Raw genomic sequence first — 21,350 nt, 5'->3', positions numbered from 1 at the left:
TTTGCTGATTGCTTGTTCCCATTTGGACCTTTTTACTACTTTTTAATTTGTTCACGTTTAGTCAATCAGATATTTGATTGGTAATTTAACATATCCGCTTATTTTAGCCAATCACTTATTTTTGCCCTAATGATGTGTGATGCTTTGAAGTGTAATGGTCTTTAGTGTATTACTTTTGATGCATGATACCATTGAAAGATACAATGTGAAGGATGCATGCTAGATGCATGATTTTTAATTATATAGATATTTATAGATCAGCAATCCCAGTTTCCTCTAATTAGACAGCCTTCATCCCCACAGCAACACTGTACTTTAAGCCCAGAGCCAAAGGCTTTTATCAGGCATGTCATGAGGAAGCAAGGTGTTGGAGGGAGATAAAAAATCTGATAGCAAAATCTGATGTTAACAACTGATGATTATGATTAGCTGCCATTGAGAGAAAATCTTTGCAACTATTTTAAAAGTGGATGCCTTTTACAATACAGTAACATAACAATTGCTCTTCAGCAGAATAGACATTTATGGCTCTTTCAGCCATAGGAGGACTCAGCATGTGTAAATTAAATCTAATTAGTGCAACTCATTGATGCATTAACTAATAGAAAAACTGACGTAGCCTCCAAATTTAGCATAAAACTAGGCATTATGATTTTTGAATTATAGGAGAAAGCATAACAAAGGGACACAATTTATATATGTAAATTAGGCTAATTAACTTTATTTTTGACTTTATTAGCCTTCATCATACCATAATAATCATACCCTTGAAGCTTCATAGAGAGAAAACCTTATCCTTTGTTACAGGAAGAATCTATTTTGTAATTAACCCAAATTGCCTTATGAAATTAGAATCATTAGCATAATTTATGTTATCCTAATAATATGGTGGAGGTAAGTTTCTAACTTGTGGGAATGATGGCCCTTTAGGGAGTTATATAACATTAAATGCCTTCACTTGGTACCCAATTGGGAAAGGTGCAGTTTCCAATAAATGCCAGTTAGACTTGTTACTGGCAGTAAGACACACAAGAAGTTAGTTGCCATTATTTAAGACTAGTGGCTCAACTAGCCACTTTATGTAGCTAATATATGCTGATCAATTCTAATGAATAGAAATGAATGTGACATTATACAATGCTGATGGTAGAGAGAAATACTAGAGACACGATGGCCATTTTCCTCCTACCTACAAATATTTATTCTCATAAAACAATTTTGAAAAATTTGTGTATCGTCTGATGATGGAAGGGTAGATTTTATATTTATATAGCATCTTTCATGACCTCAGGACATCACAAAGCACTTTATAGCCAATTAGGCACTTTTTGAAGTGTAGTCACTGTTGTAATGTGGGGAAACGCGAGCAAGGACCCAGAAACAGCATTGAGATAAATGACCAGATAATCTGTTTTTTAGTGATGTTGGTTGAGGGATAAATGTTGGCCAGGACATCTGGAAAACTTCCCTGCTAGTCTTCGAAAAGTACAATGGGATCTTTTACATCCATCTGAGAGGGCAGATTAAAAGATTGTCTTGTTTTGGATTAATTCTCCCAATGCTTGGCAGCCAGCTACCCTTACATCTAAAAAGTAGAAAAGAAACCACATTTTAATGCTTTCAGCAAATACATGTATTTCATACATTGACATAGGGTTATTACTATGTAATTAGCAATTAATCTTTTACATGTTTTTGCACAATAATTTTCAATGGAAATTCAAAGTCATCAAAGGCATTCCATTGAAATAGATTGACTTTGTAGCTATCATCCGCTAAATTCAATAAACAATCTCAGACTGTAGTAGAAATAACTCAACTGTTTATTAATTTTCTACTGAATTTGATTTTTGTTTCCCCACCATCCCATTCACATTGAAAAACACGATAGTAAGCAGACCGAACTTGTTTTAAAATCTACCGTCCACTGGCCTCCTGGAGCCTGCCCAACTCACCTTTCGAGCGGGCCTTGAAATGGGCGGCCAGTGCTCCCACTCAAGAGAGGCAGGAGCCTTATTATAATATTTAAATCGAGGTCCATGCTAGTTGTAGGAAACCAACGCAATTTTCAAGAACTGAAGTGTGCTGTGCGTGATCAGCACATTAGTACTGGAGGTAGAGTGGGCAAACCAAGGGTCCTTAAAGTGACTGCTGGAGGCCATTCCAGAAACATTGCAGGTAAGTTCTCAAAATGATTTTTGTGGGGCCAGGAGGTGCATGAATACTTCTTCTGGCCCCACAAAAATCTTCCGGCCCGCATTCATTCCTTCCTTCCCCCCACCCCCAATCTGGGATTGCCTTCACCACACCACCCTCCCCCCTCAGCATTATCTTCAAGCTGCCTGATGCTGAGTGCTGGTAGCTCACCAATCATGACAGCAGCGCATTTCAGGCATTCAGGCACAAGATCTGCAGCAGTTGCGATTGGGGGCATACTCTTAACTTATGTAAGGGCAGAAATAGGTTAGATGTTAGGAGTTTCTTCTTTTCCCATAGAATTGTGGGCCCATGGAATAGGTTGCCGGCTCGTGCGATGAATGTTGATTCGCTGAATCCCTTCAAGTGAGAGCTGGACCTGTTTCTGGCTGGAGGCAGAGATTCACATTGTACAAGAGGTAGGTACATGATATCTTTAATGAAGGCCAGATCAGTAGCTTTGATCACCTAAGGGCATTGGAGAGGAATTTTCCATTTTTTTTTTCTGTAATTGGCCAGGGTTTCTCGCCCCTCTCAGGAGATTACATGGGTTCCGGATGGGGTGGAGAGTGTATGTATTGTGATGCACAAGGCTTTTTCTTGTAAGCCTTTTCTTGTCCATCAGTTTCCGTATGTTCGTATGGATATAGTTCAAGAAGAAGGTCAACCATCACGTTCTCAGGGCAACTAGGGATGGGTAACAAAGGCAGCTGTACCAGTGTCACCCATAATCCCAAGAACAGGCCTTTACCATGGTGGTTGTTCACCATCCTTGGCGGAACAGCAACAGTTCCTTTAATGTAACAGCATGATTTGGGGCTCTTTTCTCTGAGATTTATAATAACATTACATTATTTGCTTTCTTCCAGGTACCGGTTGCAAAAGCACAGGGTAATTGCCATTTGTGGAGCTGCCTTCTGTCAGCAGAGGTGAAAATTGGCAAGGAGATAAAAGATAAATTCATAATTACATGTGATTACAGTGCAATGCAAAGTGTTCATCAATATGTTTACCACTCCTATATTAATGTAGGATGCCTCTCCATGCAGTGGTATAACAAGGTCACTCCTTTTCACTGAGACATTCTGCATGATATTAATTATCTTCCATCATACTTACTTTCCATAATCTGCATTAAGGTCTGCTCCTCTGAGTATAGGGATTATGATCTACTGATTTGCACACCATGTAACTACCAGAAACTGCAACATGTCAAAAACTTAATTCTCGCCTTAATTATAGTTTGAATCTATTTTTTCTCAACTGGAGCATAAACATTCTTACCATCCTATTATACCTATGTCAGAAGCTGAAGCATAACTATCTCCCATTTGAGAATAAGGAACATAGGAACATAGACACAGGAGTAGGCCATTCAGCCCCTCAAGCCTGTTCCGGCATTCAATTAGATCATGGCTGATCTGTAACTTTACTCCATCAACCTGCCTTGGTTCCGTAACCCTTAATACCATTGCCTAATAAAAATCTATCAATCTCAGTTTTGAAATTTTCAATTGACCCAGCCTCAACAACTTTTGGCTGGAGAGAGTTCCAGATTTCCACTTCCTGACATCAGCCCTGAATGGCCTAGCTCTAATTTTAAGGTTATACCCCCTGTTCTGTACTTCCCCTCTAGAGGAAATAGTTTCTCTCTATCTACCCTATTAACTCCTTTGATCATTTTAAACACCTCAATTAGATCACCCCTTAATCTTCTATATTCAAGGGAATACAAAGCTAGCCTATGCAACCTTTTAATTTAACTCTTTTAGCCCAGTATCATTCTGTTGAATCTGCACTGCAGCCCCTCCATGGCCAATATATCCTTCCTGAGTTGTGGTGCCCAGAATTGAATGCAGTAGTTCAGATGGGGTCTGACCAGAGCTCTGTACAGCTGTAACATAACTTCCACCCCTTTGCATTCCAGCCCTCTTCAGATAGAGGAAACATTCAATTATCCTTTTTAATTATTTTTTGTACCTGTCCTATAGCTTTTAATGATTTCTGTACTTGAACCCCTAAATCTCTTTGCTCATCCACTGTTCCTGGCTTCTTGTCATTTAGAAAATACTCTGATCTATCTTTCTTACCTCACACTTTCCCACATTGAACTCCATCTGCCACAGTTTCACCCACTCACTTAATCTATCAATGTCCCTTTGCAACCTTCTGCTCCAATCTACACTATTTACTGCGCAATGGCAAATTTACTAGTTTCTGTTTGACTGTAATCCAAAAAACAACTTGGAAACATACACCTCACTCCCTAACTACCATAGAAATAACTTAGAATTCTGGGCTGCAGCATATAATGCTTAATTTGCATATGGAAATAAAGTTTAATGAGCACATTTAATTGACTTTAGTTCTTAGCAATTTGATATAGTTTGACTGAGGAGTCAAACTTTATCAGGTCTTTGACTTATAGGTACTATGTATATACATTCTATTCTCTCCATGTATGTATTCTATATATATATGTGTGTGTATATATTCATATAATCATAGAATCTATATATATATATATAAAATCATAGTATCATAGTATGTTACAGCACAGAAGGAGGCCATTCGGCCCAATGTGCCTGTGCCGGCTCTTTGAAAGAGCTATCCAATTAGTCCCACTCCCCTGCTCTTTCCCCATAGCCCTGTAATTTTTTTCCCTTCAAGTATTTATCCAATTCCCTTTTGAAATTTATTATTGAATCTGCTTCCACTACCCTTTCAGGCAGTGCATTCCAGATCATAACAACTCGCTGCATAAAAAAATGTTTCCTTATGACGCCACTGGTTCTTTTGCCGATCACTTTAAATCTGTGTCCTCTGGTTACTGACCCTTCTGCCACTGGAAATAGTTTCTCCATATTTACTCTATCAAAACCGTTCATGATTTTGAACACTTCTATCAAATCTCCTCTTAACATTCTCTGCTCTAAGGACAACAAGCCCAGTTTCTCCAATCTCTCCACATAACTGAAGAACCTCATCCCTGGTACCATTCTAATAAATCGCTTCTGCACCCTCTCTAAGGCCTTGGCATCCTTCATAAAGTGTGAAGCCCAGAATTGAACACAATACTCCAGCTGAGGCATAACCAGTGTTTTATAAAGGTTTACCATAACTTCCTTGCTTTTGTACTCTATGCTTCTATTAATAAAGCCCAGGACCCATATGCTTTTTTAACAGCTTTCTCAACTTGTCCTGCCACCTTCAAAGATTTGTGTACATACATCCCCAGGTCTCTCTGTTCCTGTTCGCTCTTTAAAATTGTAATATTTAGTTTATATTGCCTCTCCTCAATCTTCCTACCAAAATATATCACTTCACACTTTTCTGCGTTAAATTTCATCTGCCATGCATCTGCACCAATCTATGTCCTTTTGAAGTCTGTTACTATCCTTAGCATTGTTTACTATATCCCCGAGTTTCATGCCACCTGCAAACTTTGAAATTATACCCTGGACCAAGTCCAGGTCGTTAATATCAAAAAGAGTAATGGTCCTAATACAGACCCCTGGGGAACACCACTGTATACTTCCGTCCAGTCTGAAAATCAACCATTCACCACTACTCTGCTTTCTGTTCCTTAGCCAATTTTGTATCCACGCTGCCACTGTCTCTTTAATCTCATGGGATTTAATTTTGCTTACAATATATATATTCTGCATATATATGTATATAGAATAGTATATATATAGTTTTCAATTTCTCAGTAATCATTTCTCCAATGTGTGGATGCTTCAATTTATGCGGGTTCAACAAAGCATGCTATGCTGCTTTCTTCTGGGTATTGTAGAAAGGTGTTCCTACATTGATAAACAATGCACCTTTTCAATTAGACATTCCTTGCAATTTTATCACTTCTGGTGGCTTTCAAACCTTCAAAATGGTAGGTTTCATCGTGTTGTTTTAAGTGATTTGCATCCTAGTCCTTCCTGGTGGGGTAACTTTGGATCAAACATTAACACTTGCTGGAATGCTTCTTGTTCTAAAGGTTGCAGAGGAATTCCAGCACTTGATATGCACTTGGCAACAGCTGGTATTTGGATGATGATTCAGATCAAACCTTTGAAGCTGTCAGACTCTTGGCCAGGCTTTTGAGATGTAATGACAGGAGACCTACTGCTGGCATGGTCAGAATGGCATTTGTATCTATCTCAGACTTCTTTCTTCCCAGTTATGATAGGTCGCCAGGTAACAAGAATTGAATGTGGGTTGGATCACGGCCACATAATTGTTTGCACACAGACCACTGCCAGTTCTTTCAAGAATGTATTATTTTTCTCCCTTGCTAAATGATAGCAAAAATACTGCCAGACACTTCAACCCACTTACAGAGATGGTCATTTCATAGGGTTGTGAAAACAAAGTGGTTATCGGTCTAGCAGGATATGGGCTGGTGATGTGCACTTTCGAGCTTTTACTGTTCCCTTTTTATTCAATTTTTCATCTTTAATATTGTATGGATATGAATTATGTTGACAAATAGGTGAGCTGAAGGCTACACATAGTATTTTGGAGATCCTGGAACTGAAGGGAATAGAGGGATTTGGAGATTAGAGGCTACCCCAAACTCATGGCCAGCATTGTCCTTTGTTTTTCTTTCTTTCTCTACTTACTAACTCATTCACTTCCTCACCCCTAGGCATACAGTGCAGCACTGCAGCATAACACTTAAGAATGTCTTGCCACATAAAACTAGCAACAACTTGCATTTATATAAGGTCTTTAATGTAGAAAAAATGTCTCAAAGCTGTTTCAATGGGTGATTTACCATCAGTCTAAAATATGTTCTTTTTCTGCTTCTCTAGTTGCTCAAGAGCAGGAGATAGCAGAGCCCAATGTGCAAATTTAACCTACCACCTTACAACACCCTGCATCATCCATACCATCACAGATACATCCAGTCCATGGAAGTTAATTAGTAAGTTGCAAGAGGAAGCAGTTGGAGAACAGTGAGGAGACTTAAGTGTCCCACTGAAAGGCCAACACGAGAGCTACTTCAGATGCTGAGCCTAGAGTTTCACACGTCACAGATCTAGCTACAAATGTAGTTTGGTAGCTCAGCAGTTCGTGCAGTCATTAGAGTGTGTAGTCCTTAAAGGCCCAGGCAGCCCATATATCAACAGCCTGTGGTTTAGGTGCATCTATTCAATGCTGCATGACTGCCTGATAAGAGTTGCAGTCTATGGCAAACACGGACACTCCAGTACCCCCATAACAAAGCACCCCTCCCACACCGTCCCTTAACCAAAATCCTAAACTCAGTTTCCATCATGAATGCTTTGACTGGTACTCCTTAGAACTTGGGCTTCAATTTATAGCAGTCTGCCTTGTCTGGATTCACCATGTTGGAGAATTAGATTAAGAACCATTATGCCAGGCTCCAACAACTTCATTTATGCCCAACAGTCTGTGGTCACACAGATCTCTGTCTATGCATGTCCAATAGCAGGGTAATGACAGAAGCTGGCACAGATGATGCTACTCAGGATGATACCACACCTATAACATCCAGCCCCCGGCTCAAAGATGTCAAGTGTGTCACACAGTGTAAAAGGCCAGGCAGACATACATCACTATCCGTGGCACCTGCAGTTGCAATGCCATCTAGACTTAGCACATCCATCCCTAGATGTAGACACTGACAAGCAGCAGCCATCCACCTCAATTCCTCCTCTCACTGGGGAAATACGTAAAATGAGCAGATGGTCAGGAAGTAGAAGACAAATATTGCCACAAACAGGTAACACTTTTATAAAACATACTGAATACTCCTGCATGACAGTGTTGGATGTAAATAAAATTTGGCTTTAAAGGTATTGTGTTGTGAGACTTCTTTTGGAATTGGGGGAGGGGGGTGGGAGAGCAGGTGGAAGGCTGCTATGTTCATAATGTGAGGCTGTGGGTAATGGCAACAATGGTTTATTGGAGCAGGGGATGGGGCACATGTGCAATCACTATTTTACATAAGAGCCTACCTTAAGACTCTCGCTGAATGAAAAGTGGTTGTGCAGATATTTTCTGTAACTAGAGCTGCTGCTCCTCTCTGCCCTAGTAAGGTCCTTTTACACAGTAAAGCACTCAACAATAATTTTAGACAACTCCAAGACACCGCTAATTGCATATGTTTCAATTTTACTTCTCTTCAGGTGTAATCCTTAAGTGTCTCAATTGGGTGGGGAGTATTGGCAGCAGTGATTAGTTTTGGTCCCCTAGCAACCATCCATCCAGTATTGCTAGCCCATGAAATAAACGGCACCAAGGATTTCTATTAGATGAATAAATCATGGCAGCTACCAAGGTAGTGGACCTTAGTATGCATGATTCTGTACCTACAATCACAAAGCAGGGTGTGGCATTGCAGCCAGTGGCCCATAAGGCCATGTGGATCATCGACAAATCCCTACAATTTAGGGAGCCAAACAATAAAAGTGCAAGGCTGTTTTCCATGGAGAAATTGATGAAATCACTGGCAAGGTCTAACAAGGCATTTGCGTCCCACATAATAGAACTATGCACTGCAGATTGAGAGATGTGACTTAGCTCCTGTTGCTTGGAAGGACCCCTGGCATAAAAATTTACTTCCTCACCTGACGAAGGAGATAATCTCCGAAAGCTTGTGATTTTCAAATAAAACTGTTGGACTATAACCTGGTGTTGTAAGATTCTTTACATAAAAATTTAAGACAGTGGTTACTTTGACAGTCACTGACAGAGCCATTCCTGTCCTGGAGGTGATTTTTAGGGCTGTCTGCAGAACAATGTAAAGTTTTATCACAGCCTACTTGGGGAACGGCAGTCTACATATGTAGATTTCTTCGACCATTCGCAGGTACAATTTTCTTGGCCCGCATAAGTGGGTAGCTGCATAAAAGTGGGTCCTATAGCATTGTCTAAGGTACAAATGCACCTGTTTTGCATGCCTCCTCTAATTCTCCTAAACCTTCAAATAGAAAGGGATACCTTTAGCTCCTATATAAGTAGTATACAATGAGTTCCCTGAGGAAATAGGCGCACATTGCGGATAAGTGCGCCTTTCAGCAGCTAAGTGGAAATCCAACGAAACAGCAAAGCAGTACTGAAATTGATGGAAACAGTGCAGCTACTAAGTCCACTTTAATACACAAAATGATGGTCAAAACAGCACCAATTTTAGATGGCTCAAAGTATCTAGAGCATCCTTTACATAATTAATTGCATTATGGGGTGCCAAGTTTCAAGATTTTTTGACCAATTTTTCTAGAAAGGATTTGGGAAAAGTTACTTTTAATGTTGACTTTTTAAAAAGCAAATCATGTATACTCATGAGTTCAAATGAAAAGGCACCTTGACAAAAGGTGGTTAATTTGCTAAAGTTATTTTCCTGAGGCCAAACAATAAGTAATGTTAGCTTTTCTCAATAATTGGAAGACACCTCATAACCACACCTCGTTGGAAAGTCCTTTGATGTGTATCTAGAGAGTAATCCCTGAAATGTTAGGCTCTGAAAAAGACAGGAGACTTCAGGAAGAAGTAGTTCTGCCCTTGGCTGTCGGTCAGAGAGCTGGAGAGTTACTCAGTTTGAGTCAAATGACCCAGGGATGTGGGAAAGCCAGAGTGTTCATTATTTTATATTATTACACAAAGACAAGTTGCACTGATTGAAATAAGTGCAACAATCATAATTGTTGCTGTGTGTTCACCTGATGCAAAATTCACCAAATGTTTACTCGGTCCACCTTCAAAGAGAATGAAGAAATACATGTTTGAAAGACACAGATCCCAAGGGGATGTTTGGGTACTGCTATCGTACAAGTAGATATAGGGCAATGTGAGTCAACTAAGACGTTCAGACTGCTTAAGAGAGTGACTAATCGCAGTGAACCCAAGAAGGTATCAATGACAGATCCAAATCAGTAACGTGAGGCGATCTCATAATTTGCATTTCTTTCTCGGTACATTAACGAGCTCAGTGCAAGCTCTCAGTGCCACAGGTGCTTTCAAATCACATAGCACAATGCACAACTGGCACTGAGCAAGCATCAGCACCTGACAATAAAGAGCACCAGTGCCGCAATGTGCAGCAGTATCATGGATGCCGAATTATCATATTGTCAGCCCTTATATAGCTCAATGGTTCAAACTGTACAAAGCTGACATGCCTGCCCATATCAGTGGATGTTTTGGGACCACGTAAAAAATAGAATCCATAGCATTCCCACTGAATACAATATTTATGCAACTGTTAGGTCTGACATTACAACACACTACATACCTATGTGTTATTTGGTCATAACATGCACTTGCAGAATGCCCCATGAGTGCTCTTTGTATAAATGCATACAATATCTATCCAGTATCTTGCATACATACTTTCTCAAACACTTAGCTATGCAATATGATCAGCAGGTGTGATCTGTCAAAGCACTTTTAAAAAAATTAAAAATAAATACACCAACCCTGTAGTGCATTTAAGACCTTATTTTATTCGTGAAGTTTGTACATTTACAATATGGGGAAAAAAGCAGGCTAACTTTTGCTAAATGATGAAAACAAATCAGAACATTAAGAGGTATATGTACTGCAGATCCAGAACAATAATTCTCCCCACCCCCAGAAATGTGGTTGTTTTCCTTACCTGTGAATGTCAGGAGCCATTCTACTGACAACAGCATTGTATTTGTTAACACACCCAGCATTGTATTTGTTAACACACCACAGACAGACTCCACAGTTAATTCAGGGTTTTTTGGGCAATCAATTTTGATTACAGATCAAAACAAATGTGTTTAAAATGGGTACCATTGCTAATTTGCTTCATTTACAGTTGATATTACTACATCATCCCAATACTACTTAACATTTACATCACATTGGGTTTGCTAAGTTAACTACAGCGGAACCCATCTTTAGATCATCTCTGTGAAGATCCCCTTAATCTTTCAAAGTCCCAATCTACTACAGCCAATTTGTTAAGAAAACTGATGAGGATGATTTCTGCTTGAGAACATTTTACATCTGCAAATCAGAGATGCTCTATACAGGGTTCCATTGTACTGATAAACAGGATGTTTGAATTTCAGTTTTAAAATCACATTTCTCATTCTGCTAAGAAATGTTGTAGAGCACAGCCCACATCTGACCATTCGAACTTTGTCTTTCCCAAAAACACTTCAACATGAAGCTACAAGGTTAAAAAAAAGAACACAAGCACAAAGTTATCCAACAGAGCTTTTCAGTGAGAAGGACAGCTTTGGCCTGGACTTCCCCTTGCCCAGGATCAGTTTTTGTTCTTCCTTTTGTTGACGCTGTCTTTCTTGCTCTAGCTTCATCCTTTCTTCATGGATTTTTCTTTGCTCTTCAACAATTTTCAATTGCTCCTCAGCCTGTAAATTACAATTTAAAAAGATAATTTAACAATATTTTAAAAATCAACACCAGTTTTATGTACAGAAACCATGTTGAAATTATGTGATTAGCTCAAACTAGCAGCTCAGGTGCACATGCTCTGGAACTACTTCAATTTCCACAATCACAACAACAGCAATGTTACTTTACAGTATATACATTTAAATAAAGGTATTCTGAACGATCAGCATTACGTTCTAAACCATAAGCCATCAGATTCACAAAAATATTCTGGCATCTGGTGCATCCCCGACTCCCTTTGCCCCATCAATGGTGGCTGTGCCTTCAGATGTCTAGATCCTAAGCTCTGGAATTCCCTCCCTAAACCTCTCCACCTCTCTCTCTCCTCCTTTAAGACGCTCCTCAAAACCTACCTCTTTGACCAAGCTTTTTGGCACCTGTCCTAATGTCTCCTCCTTTGGTTCAGTGTCAATTATTTTGTCTGATTACGTTCCCGTGAAGCACCTTGAGAAGTTTTATTATGTTAAAGGCGCTATATAAATGCAAGTTATTATTGTTGTTAGTTAATTAATTCAATGCTGGTCCACATTTCCATGGAGATTCACAAAAAACAAATTTTCTGAGAATTTTTACATGTAGTAACAATTACAAAATGATTAATCAGAAAGATTATTGCAGCTATTTTACTTTCTACAACAGTACAGATTTTTAAAAAAATGTTTAAACAGAGATGGACCCCAGGGTAATGGAGGTTGGATATTTTTGCATACGCTAGTAACTTTTCTGATCGTCATTAGTTATTTGGCCCCTGGATATTGGCTTACTGGTAGATTTTCACATATTAATGTCACAGGACAAGTTCTACACAAAAGGTCTGTTGCACAGCTGCCAATAGTTGTAAACTATAAAACAGAGAAACTTGGTAACTAAGACACAATGATAAAGGTACATACGTTCCATCCTTAATTATATTTAGAATGTGGGGCAGTTCAGTAAATGCACTTCCTCTTTATAATGTTGAGTATTGGATAGGAGACCTGAATTCTCAGGCACTTTTCATGAACCTTCACACATCAAGTATGTTCTGCTTTTTGCATATAAAAAGGAATAAGCTATAATGTCCCATCAACTTTAAATAAGCTACGTTTCAGGCTGTGATCAACGAAATGTTGAAAATAAAACATTGCTGGAATGCTGAATTTAAGGCAGTAAAACACAAAAGAACTATCTTCCATTCGGCATTACATTATTTTGAAGTAGAAGAATTTTTGAATTGCAAGGTACATCCACCATTGAAGACAGAAAATCTTAACTCAAGTCTTCTCCTTTCAAAAGCCCAACCATCAGTGGAAGGTCCTCAGGTTATGCATCATATCTGTTCTAGTACAACCAGCATTTTAGGAAGAGCAATAGATCAGAAGACATCTAGACACAACAGATCTGCAAAATAGTTAACATGGCAACATTGCTCCATTTACCCAAAGATTTTAAAGACTTGCCACAATCCGGAAGTAAGAATATCTAGTCAAGGGTCTGATTCTTTTGGGTGGTGAGACAAAGGATCTTTACCTTTACGGTCAGTCTAGCTTACAGATCCTCACTCTTTGATAGGACTTCTCATCATTAGATTAAGGAACAGAGAAATCAATAAATTGAGCCCATTTACAATTTATTGCCTTTGAGATTAAATCAAGGCTTAGTCTGATTCAGCGGATAAAAAGACCTTGCATTTATATACTGTAGAGCCTTTCATGTCCGTCTGAATGTCCCAAAGCGTTTCACAGCCAATTAAGTACCTTGAAGTGTTGTCAGTGTTCTCATGCAGGGAAATGCAGCAGCCAATTTGCACACAGCAAGATCCCATGAACAACTATGAGATAAATGTTGACCAGGACACCAGAACACCCCTGCACTTCTTTGAGTAGTGCTTTGGGATCTTTTACATCCATCTGAACAGATAGACATCTCACCAATAGACACCACCTCCAACGATGCAACACATTCAGTTCTGAAGTATCACCCTAGGTTATGTGCTCAAGTTCTGGAGTGGGAGTCAGAGGTGAGGGTGCTACTACTGAGCAAAGATAACATGGGAAGAAATACCAGAGGTGAAAGATGGTGCTGAAAAGTGAAGTCCCCAAGGCACAGGCATCAAGATTTTAGAAATATACCATCTAACAGTTATACAGTTTTCTCATCAGCGTGAGTTTGTCCTTTTGGATGCTGAAAAAGCGGAGGGGGCTGAATGGATCTAAAGTGCTGACATCGGTAACTGTAAAGTATCATAAGCAAGATCTTTAATTTGCTTCTCTATTCTGCAACTTAATAATGCAACTTAATACTGTTTTAAGATTATTTTCAAAGACAGCAGATTCCTCATAACACAACTTGTTGAAGGATGCTTTTGGACTTCAAATGATTTCTTGTTCAGGCCTCCAGCAAAATCAGCAGCCATTTATTTGCTGTGCAATTGTTAGATTCACTCCTATGTGAGTCCCTTTCTGCAGAACTGCGGCAGACGTCACTGTTAGAAGTGACAGGAACAGCGGGTATTTTATTTCTGGAACTTTACTGATCATTCTGATAGGCGTTTCGTCCCAAAGGAAATGTTGGTTCTCCCCGAAAAAGGTTTGCTTCCCAGTCGTAAAGAAGTCTGTCCCATCATTAAGTCCCTTTAAAGACTTTCCCAGACTGGCTCCTAGGCTTTGTTAGTACCATTGAAAACCTTTTGAAGGCGTTGCAACTGGATGTCCCCAAAGGTTCATCCCTGAAAAGTTGTAAAGTGGCCAAAAACTTGAAATTCTCAGTTAAGTGAAGTATGGCAGGATTATACCCTAGCAGATCTCCTGGTTCCTTTATCTAAGAAGCCAATTTCTTACTGCTATAAATGTTTTGCTGCTTGGGCAATGGTATCCATAATAACCCACACCTGGCATTAACCAAAGAAACCAGAGTAATTAAGAAATCGATCTCTACAAATTAGCCACTGGCCCATGCAACTGACTTGAAACTGAAGGGCAAAGCCAAATTTGCACCAGGTTCAATCAGTGCCCGTATAAATAGCAGAGTTGAGACCCAATGAAATGGTCCTTCTTAGGTTGGTACTGGGATCAGGAGTAACTCCCATGTGAACAAAGGTAACCATATCTTGGATGAGAACATATTACTAAATAGAGCCTTTTGGTGTGGTGGTGGGGGGGGGGGGGGGGGGGGGGGTGCGGTTCCTCAACTGGTACTCTGCGTTTTCTCTTGAGCTAAGTATGTATTAACGAACCGGCACAGGAACTTGATGAAGGAGTTGACCTAGTTTGACACCGGCTCAAACGTTTTCAACAGCAACAACGTCTGTAAAGTGAAAGCAAAAAAAATCCACCAATTCCTGTCAACAACCCAGGTATTCGGGCCACTTGATTGGAACTGGCACTGACCCATGGCTGACCTGTCAGTTTGTGACTGATATTAGGAGAGGCTGTGTGGGAGTTGGGAAGGCCTCAAAGGCATCTTCCTGGTTGCACAAGCCAAAACTGAACATAGCTTGACACACAGGGATGCTCTTAAGAATTTTATGTGAGCACATTATTCCCTATCTGGCCAAGGAATACACGACTGCCCATATGTCAAATTAGACTGAACTTCGATGCTCTAATAGTCACGATTATCCTCCAGGAGTCAGCTGCATCAAACCCAGATGTTTCACACACAGAAATTCGTCCAATGATACAAGACTGAAGACATGCCACATGAGTCAGTACTGGTATGAATCGTTGATACTGACACAGATTTTAAAACTTGAACCTGACATTAGCCAATGGCCAAGGTGGAGTTATTACAATCAGAGCGAGCCACAGTGGCGGTAAAATGAACACATGGGCACTGCAACTGTAAAGTAAGGAAAATCAAGAAATTCAAAGTAATATTCCTTCTATATAATCAAGACCTGCCATGTATTTTTTTAAAGAAAGGACAAAGTATGCAGATATATTCCCCCTCCCATCCATACAGGATGATGACAATATTTTATGTGTACGTTGAGGTTACTTTAATTAATTGGAACTCCCAATCTTTGGGGGAAAAAATGTAGAAACCAAAATCATCCTATCATTCTTAGTTTCTACATTTGCATCTTAATGGAACATATTATGTCAAGATTCTAGGAACATAGGAACAGGAGTAGGCCCTTTAGCCCCTCGTGCCTGCTCCGCCATTTGATAAGATCATGGCTGATCTGTGATCTAACTCCATATGCCTGCCTTTGGCCCATTTCCCTTAATACCTTTGATTGCCAAAAAGCTATCTATCTCAGATTTAAATTTAGCAATTGAGCTAGTATCAACTGCCGTTTGCGGAAGAGAGTTCCAAACTTCTACCACCTTTTGTGTGTAGAAATGTTTTCTAATCTTGCTCCGGAGAGGTCTGGCTCTAATTTTTAGACTGTGCCCCCTACTCCTAGAATCCCCAACCAGCGGAAATAGTTTCTCTCTATCCACCCTATCCGTTCCCCTTAATATCTTATAAACTTCGATCAGATCACCCCTTAACCTTCGAAACTCCAGAGGATACAACCCCAATTTGCATAATCTCTCCTCATAACTTAACCCTTGACGTTCGGGTATCATTCTAGTAAACCTACGCTGCACTCCCTCCAAAGCCAGTATGTCCTTCCGAAGGTGCGGTGCCCAGAACTGCTCACAGTACTCCAGGTGCGGTCTAACCAGGGTTTTGTATAGCTGCAGCATAACTTCTGCCCCCTTGTACTCTAGTCCTCTAGATATAAAGGCCAGCATTACATTAGCCTTATTGATTATTTTCTGCACCTGTTCATGACACTTCAATGATCTATGTACCTGAACCCCTAGGTCCCTTTGGACATCCACTGTTTTTAACTTTTTACCATTTGGAAAGTACCCTGTTCTATCCTTTTTTGGTCCAAAGTGGATGACCTCACATTTGTCTACGTTAAATTCCATTTGCCACAGTTTTGCCCATTCATCTAATCTATCAATATCGCTTTGTAATTTTATGTTTTCATCTACACTGCTTACAATGCCACCAATCTTTCTGTCATCAGCAAACTTAGATATGAGACTTTCTACGCCTTCATCTAAATCGTTAATAAATATTGTGAATAATTGAGGCCCCAAGACAGATCCCTGCAGGACTCCACTAGTCACATCCTGCCAATGTGAGTACCTATCCATTATCCCTACTCTCTGTCGCCTTTCGCTCAGCCAACTTCCTAACCAAGTCCGTACTTTTCCCTTGATTCCATGGGCTTCTATCTTAGCTAACAGTCTCTTATGTGGGACCTTATCAAATGCCTTCTGGACGTCCATCTAAATAACATCCATTGACATTCCCCTGTCCACTACTTTAGTCACCTCTTCAAAAAATTCAATCAGGTTTGTCAGCACGACCTACCTTTCACAAATCCATGCTGGCTCTCTCTGATTAACTGAAAATTCTCGAGGTGTTCAGTCACCCTATCCTTAATTATAGACTCCAGCATTTTCCCCACAACAGATGTTAGGCTAACTGGTCTATAATTCCCTGGTTTCCCTCTCTCTCCTTTCTGTTGGACTTATAACATCCCTATGGTCTATTGTAAAAAAAAACTTGAAACAGATGAAAACACATTAAACAAACCAATTATGCATTCACTTTAACAATTCTTACCAATTTAGCTTGAGCTTCTGCTATTTTTCGGTTATTTTCCTCCAATATTCGCTCAAGTTCTTCTCGTTTAGCTCGTTCTTCCTCCTAAATAGGAGACAATAAGATGTTAATAGAGAGAAATCATTTTAAGATTGCATCTAGACTAGCTGTTTCTTCCCTTAGTATACTTTCCTTCCTCTGACTATGCCCAAGACAGCCACCTTTTATTGCCTATCATTCATGTGAACTATTTTGCCCCTAGTTAAATTCTTCCTGGGTTTAAATCACCCCACCCCAGCCCTCAAACAGCAATGACCCAAACCCTCTTTCGTCAGGCTTGCTGATATTACTAATTTTTTTTAAACCACACATAATACAACTGCTAAAGAAACTTTACCAATTACATTAACAAAAATAAAATAAAAAATAGATTTTTCTCATCAATTACAAATACCTACGTATTCTTTACCTATAACTCCATTAATCAGCATTAAAAGTTGAATATTTACTGTCTCGTCCAGTGTCCTGCAGAGTGTGCTCCTCGGCTGCCATATGCGCCAGCTTCCTCTTTAAACTGATTTGTACTGTTAGCTTGGCAACACCTGCATCAGCAGCTCAGCCAATAACAAGAAACACAACACAACGTAGGCTGAGCTGAGGAATGCAGATGTTTACGGTAAGAAGAAACAATATAAATCACCATTCCTAAGGCAAACAATTAATAAGAAAGATACATTTACTATTAGTGAAAAATACAAGCTTTAATCCATCCTTTTGTGGAACTGAGAGCCTTTTTCACAGTAGGAAGAAATGATGATTTGTTCTGTTCTGAGAACACATCACATGAGTGCCATTCAAGCTACCGGTGATCTAGTAACTTTTCAAAACCAAGGCATTGTTTGCTATTACTAGTCTATTGAGTAACTGCTGAATAAATTAAACTGACTTTGCGATCAAACAATTTTATAATAATCTACTTCGGTTATTACATGTACTTTCAAATTTACAGATTACCCTACTACAAAATTCAGATAAATAAAACACACCCCAAGTGCTTAAAATTAACAATTTCACAATGTGCCCAGAACAGAAAAATGTAGTTTTCAGTACTGTGAATGGCCCTGGAAATTTGCCCTTTGTCTGTAGGATAACAATGTTAACATGAAGCCAAGCAAAACTATCAGAGACATGAAAAAGAAAAATAATCTTACTATGATTAGTAACATGCTACAAGCTGATACTCATCAACTCGACCTTCAAATAACCTGGATACAAGCAAGTTAGAATGCAAATCATAATACAATAGGCATTATCTTACAGTATACCAATACACTCTGAATACTTTACAACTTCAATACGTGTGTGTTAAAATAAAACTAAATGAAAGCACATTAAAATAAGGTAGCACTATCATGCAGTTTATAATACAGTATTGTTCATAATATAAACTCGATCTGAAGGTGTTTTATAATTTCATGAAAATGGCATGTAAATTAACTCTAGTAATTTCCTAATACACTTTATGTCTCTTGTGGCTACATTAAATGTAAAGAAGATATAGATCGATTCTCCCTTCAAGGCAGCAGATAAGAACATTCTGAAATGAAAATTTGTCTGAGTCCAACAGGCCAACTAAATATAGTAAAAAATTACCATTAATGCTCCTTCACTTAATGTCAACAGATTAATGCAAGAAATTGGAGGTTCATTTCACAAACCGTAAAAACTGGTAAAATCGAATTGCAAGGCAATGTAGCCAAAAATACCGGTGGTTTTATTTCTAAAACAATAACCAGTACGTCATTACCAGCAAGACAATCTAACCACTAACCCTTTGAAGTCTTTGCAGAATTTTAAAATACAGTCCTACCCACTTATGTTGATATGTTGGGGCCCATTCAAATTTTATCGACATAAGAGGTTTGTTGACAGATGCGGCATGAAAACAAAACTAGCTGATATCATCTGAAATCGTCTATAACTAACTTTCAAAAAGGTATGGGAATAAAGACTTCAAGTAATACTATATTTTTATGAATAGAATATTTTTGAATAAAACAATAACATTTGTGCAGGGTTTTATTTTTTTTTAAATGGCAGGAAAGAATTACATTATGCTTGCATGATATTGTCAGTATACTGTAGTCAATTGGTAAAGTTCAGAACTGGGGCACAGATAACACTCAGCCCTGGATTTAGAGTAAAAGTGGCAAAAGGGAGAAATTGAAGATCAGGAACAGCTCGGATATCTTATTTTTTTTTTTAAGAGGGAGGAAGAGGAAACAAACACTGAACATCACTCTTGCTAGGGACGGCAGTGGCTGCTGTGAGTTAGTTAAAAGTCCGGGCTCTGACCTGGCTCCTGTGGAATGGAGAGATCGAGAAGGAGAGAAAGATTATATCGTCATTAACATACATGGTAAATATTTGATATGAATGTGCAGAGGGGGAACTGGCACCTCACTTTTTTGTCAATATCAGTGGAATGTCACCATAAACGAGTTTGAGATAAGTGGGTAGGACTGTATATGTAATATAAAACTTTAGAAAGTAGTTTTGCTTTGCTCTGACCATCCTGTGAATGAAGAACTATTTTGTGCTACTTTACAATTTTCTAATTCCATGCAACAATGTCCAACATTAAAGGTAAAACAAACTACTTGAAAGAAAATGGCGAAAGCTAAGTTATTTCATACTCAAAGGGTTAATGTTAGATTTTTTAAGTTGCTATTGATAGCTAGGCACTGCATTGCACTGTAAGACTGAGTATTTCATTTCAGAATCCAGAGGTGATGAGTATCAGCAAAATTCAATATAGTAGCAATTTACTATTTCACAGGAAGACATTTTTCAGCTTCTAGTACCGTGACCATATAACATACAGGATGTCTAGCTTCACATTAAGGAGGACTCACCAGTCGTCAATAGCCCTCTTGGGAGGAAAAGGTACTTATAACTACACGCTGGAGGTGGGTTATAAAGGACTAGTTCCAGTCCCACAAGAATCCTTTGAATAAAATGGAGGCTGATGTCAGAAACCTCATGATAAAATTGCTCCTTTTTAATCTTATTTAAGTTTAAGATGGATATACAGAAAACATAAACCACCTGCCGTAAGCAAGTACTGCAGGCTCAGCCACTTGGACCTACTTCAGCATTGGAAAGACTAAGCCACTTGGAGTCAGGATGGAATACAAAATGATTACACGAATGAAGGGCAAATTGTTAGCCTGAAACAGCCTTTAAAAAAAAGCTTTTTGCATGGTTAGGTAACTCAAAGTCTGCAGCCATGGCAAAAGTTTCAATTAAACTTAAGTGTGGAAAGAGATTTTCAACAGGTATTGATACACTGGTACATTAGTATTATTTCCCCCAAAGTTCTTGAATTTAAACAGCAAATGTCATGGAACAATGCTTTGTGTAGCCTAATTAAATACTACATTCAGCAACTTAAACTATGAAATGTTGATTTGTACATCAAAAGAAATGCAACTTAAAAAACACAACACTGTTGTACTGCAGACTGCTGGAAAAGGGAAAGATGCATTCTGATTCCATTTACTGATGAAGATTAAGTGGTGATCATTGACTGTGACTGAAAGTTTTGCCATGGACTGTCGTTTGCTTTTCCAACGACCGAGCGTTACCTCTCTAGCTTTCTGTGCAGCGAGCTCAGCATGTCGCTGTCGCTCAAGCTCCTCCAACAGTTGCTTTTCCATAATGCGCTTGGCCTCCTCGACACGCCGGAGTACCTCACGCTCAATCTCATCTTTGCGTTTCTCCAACTCTTCTTCCACACGTTTAGCCACAAGTTCCTCCACTCTTCTTGCAGTTTCCTCTTCAATCAGCTTCTCTTCTATTTCCTGCTGTCGGCTAGAGTAAATAAGGGGAAAAAAATTAGTAAACAAATTTCTAGAAAAAAATTAATACAACAGGAAAAACAAAGAACAACAAGAAGTTCCAGCCTTCTCAGTGGTAGCACTCCCGCTTCGAAGTCAGAATGTTGTGGGTCCAAGTCCCACTCGAGACTTGAGCACATAATGTCGGCTGACAATTCAATGCAGTACTGAGGGAGTGCTTCACTGCTGGATGTGCTATGTTTTGGATAAGACGTTAAAACGAGACCCCATCTGCCCTCTCAGGAAGTAAAA

The 21,350-nt window shown here is 39.2% G+C and overlaps 1 protein-coding gene across 1 annotated transcript in view; it reads right to left on the bottom strand.

Moving 5' to 3' along the window:
• Window positions 1-10,644: 10,644 nt before the first annotated feature.
• Window positions 10,645-21,350, bottom strand: part of arglu1b (arginine and glutamate rich 1b) — a 35,818-nt gene continuing 25,112 nt past the window's right edge. The window contains exons 2-4 of the mRNA XM_067986456.1: window positions 20,847-21,072; window positions 17,221-17,304; window positions 10,645-11,564 (exon numbers count right to left, since the gene is read on the bottom strand). Of these exons, the coding sequence (XP_067842557.1) occupies window positions 11,397-11,564; window positions 17,221-17,304; window positions 20,847-21,072 (478 nt within the window). The 3' untranslated portion in view covers window positions 10,645-11,396. The remainder of the gene's footprint in view (window positions 11,565-17,220; window positions 17,305-20,846; window positions 21,073-21,350) is intronic.

This window comes from Heptranchias perlo, chromosome 6, assembly GCF_035084215.1.
Source record: "Heptranchias perlo isolate sHepPer1 chromosome 6, sHepPer1.hap1, whole genome shotgun sequence".
NCBI lineage: Eukaryota > Metazoa > Chordata > Chondrichthyes > Hexanchiformes > Hexanchidae > Heptranchias > Heptranchias perlo.
This window is presented reverse-complemented; position numbering and strand designations above follow the sequence as displayed.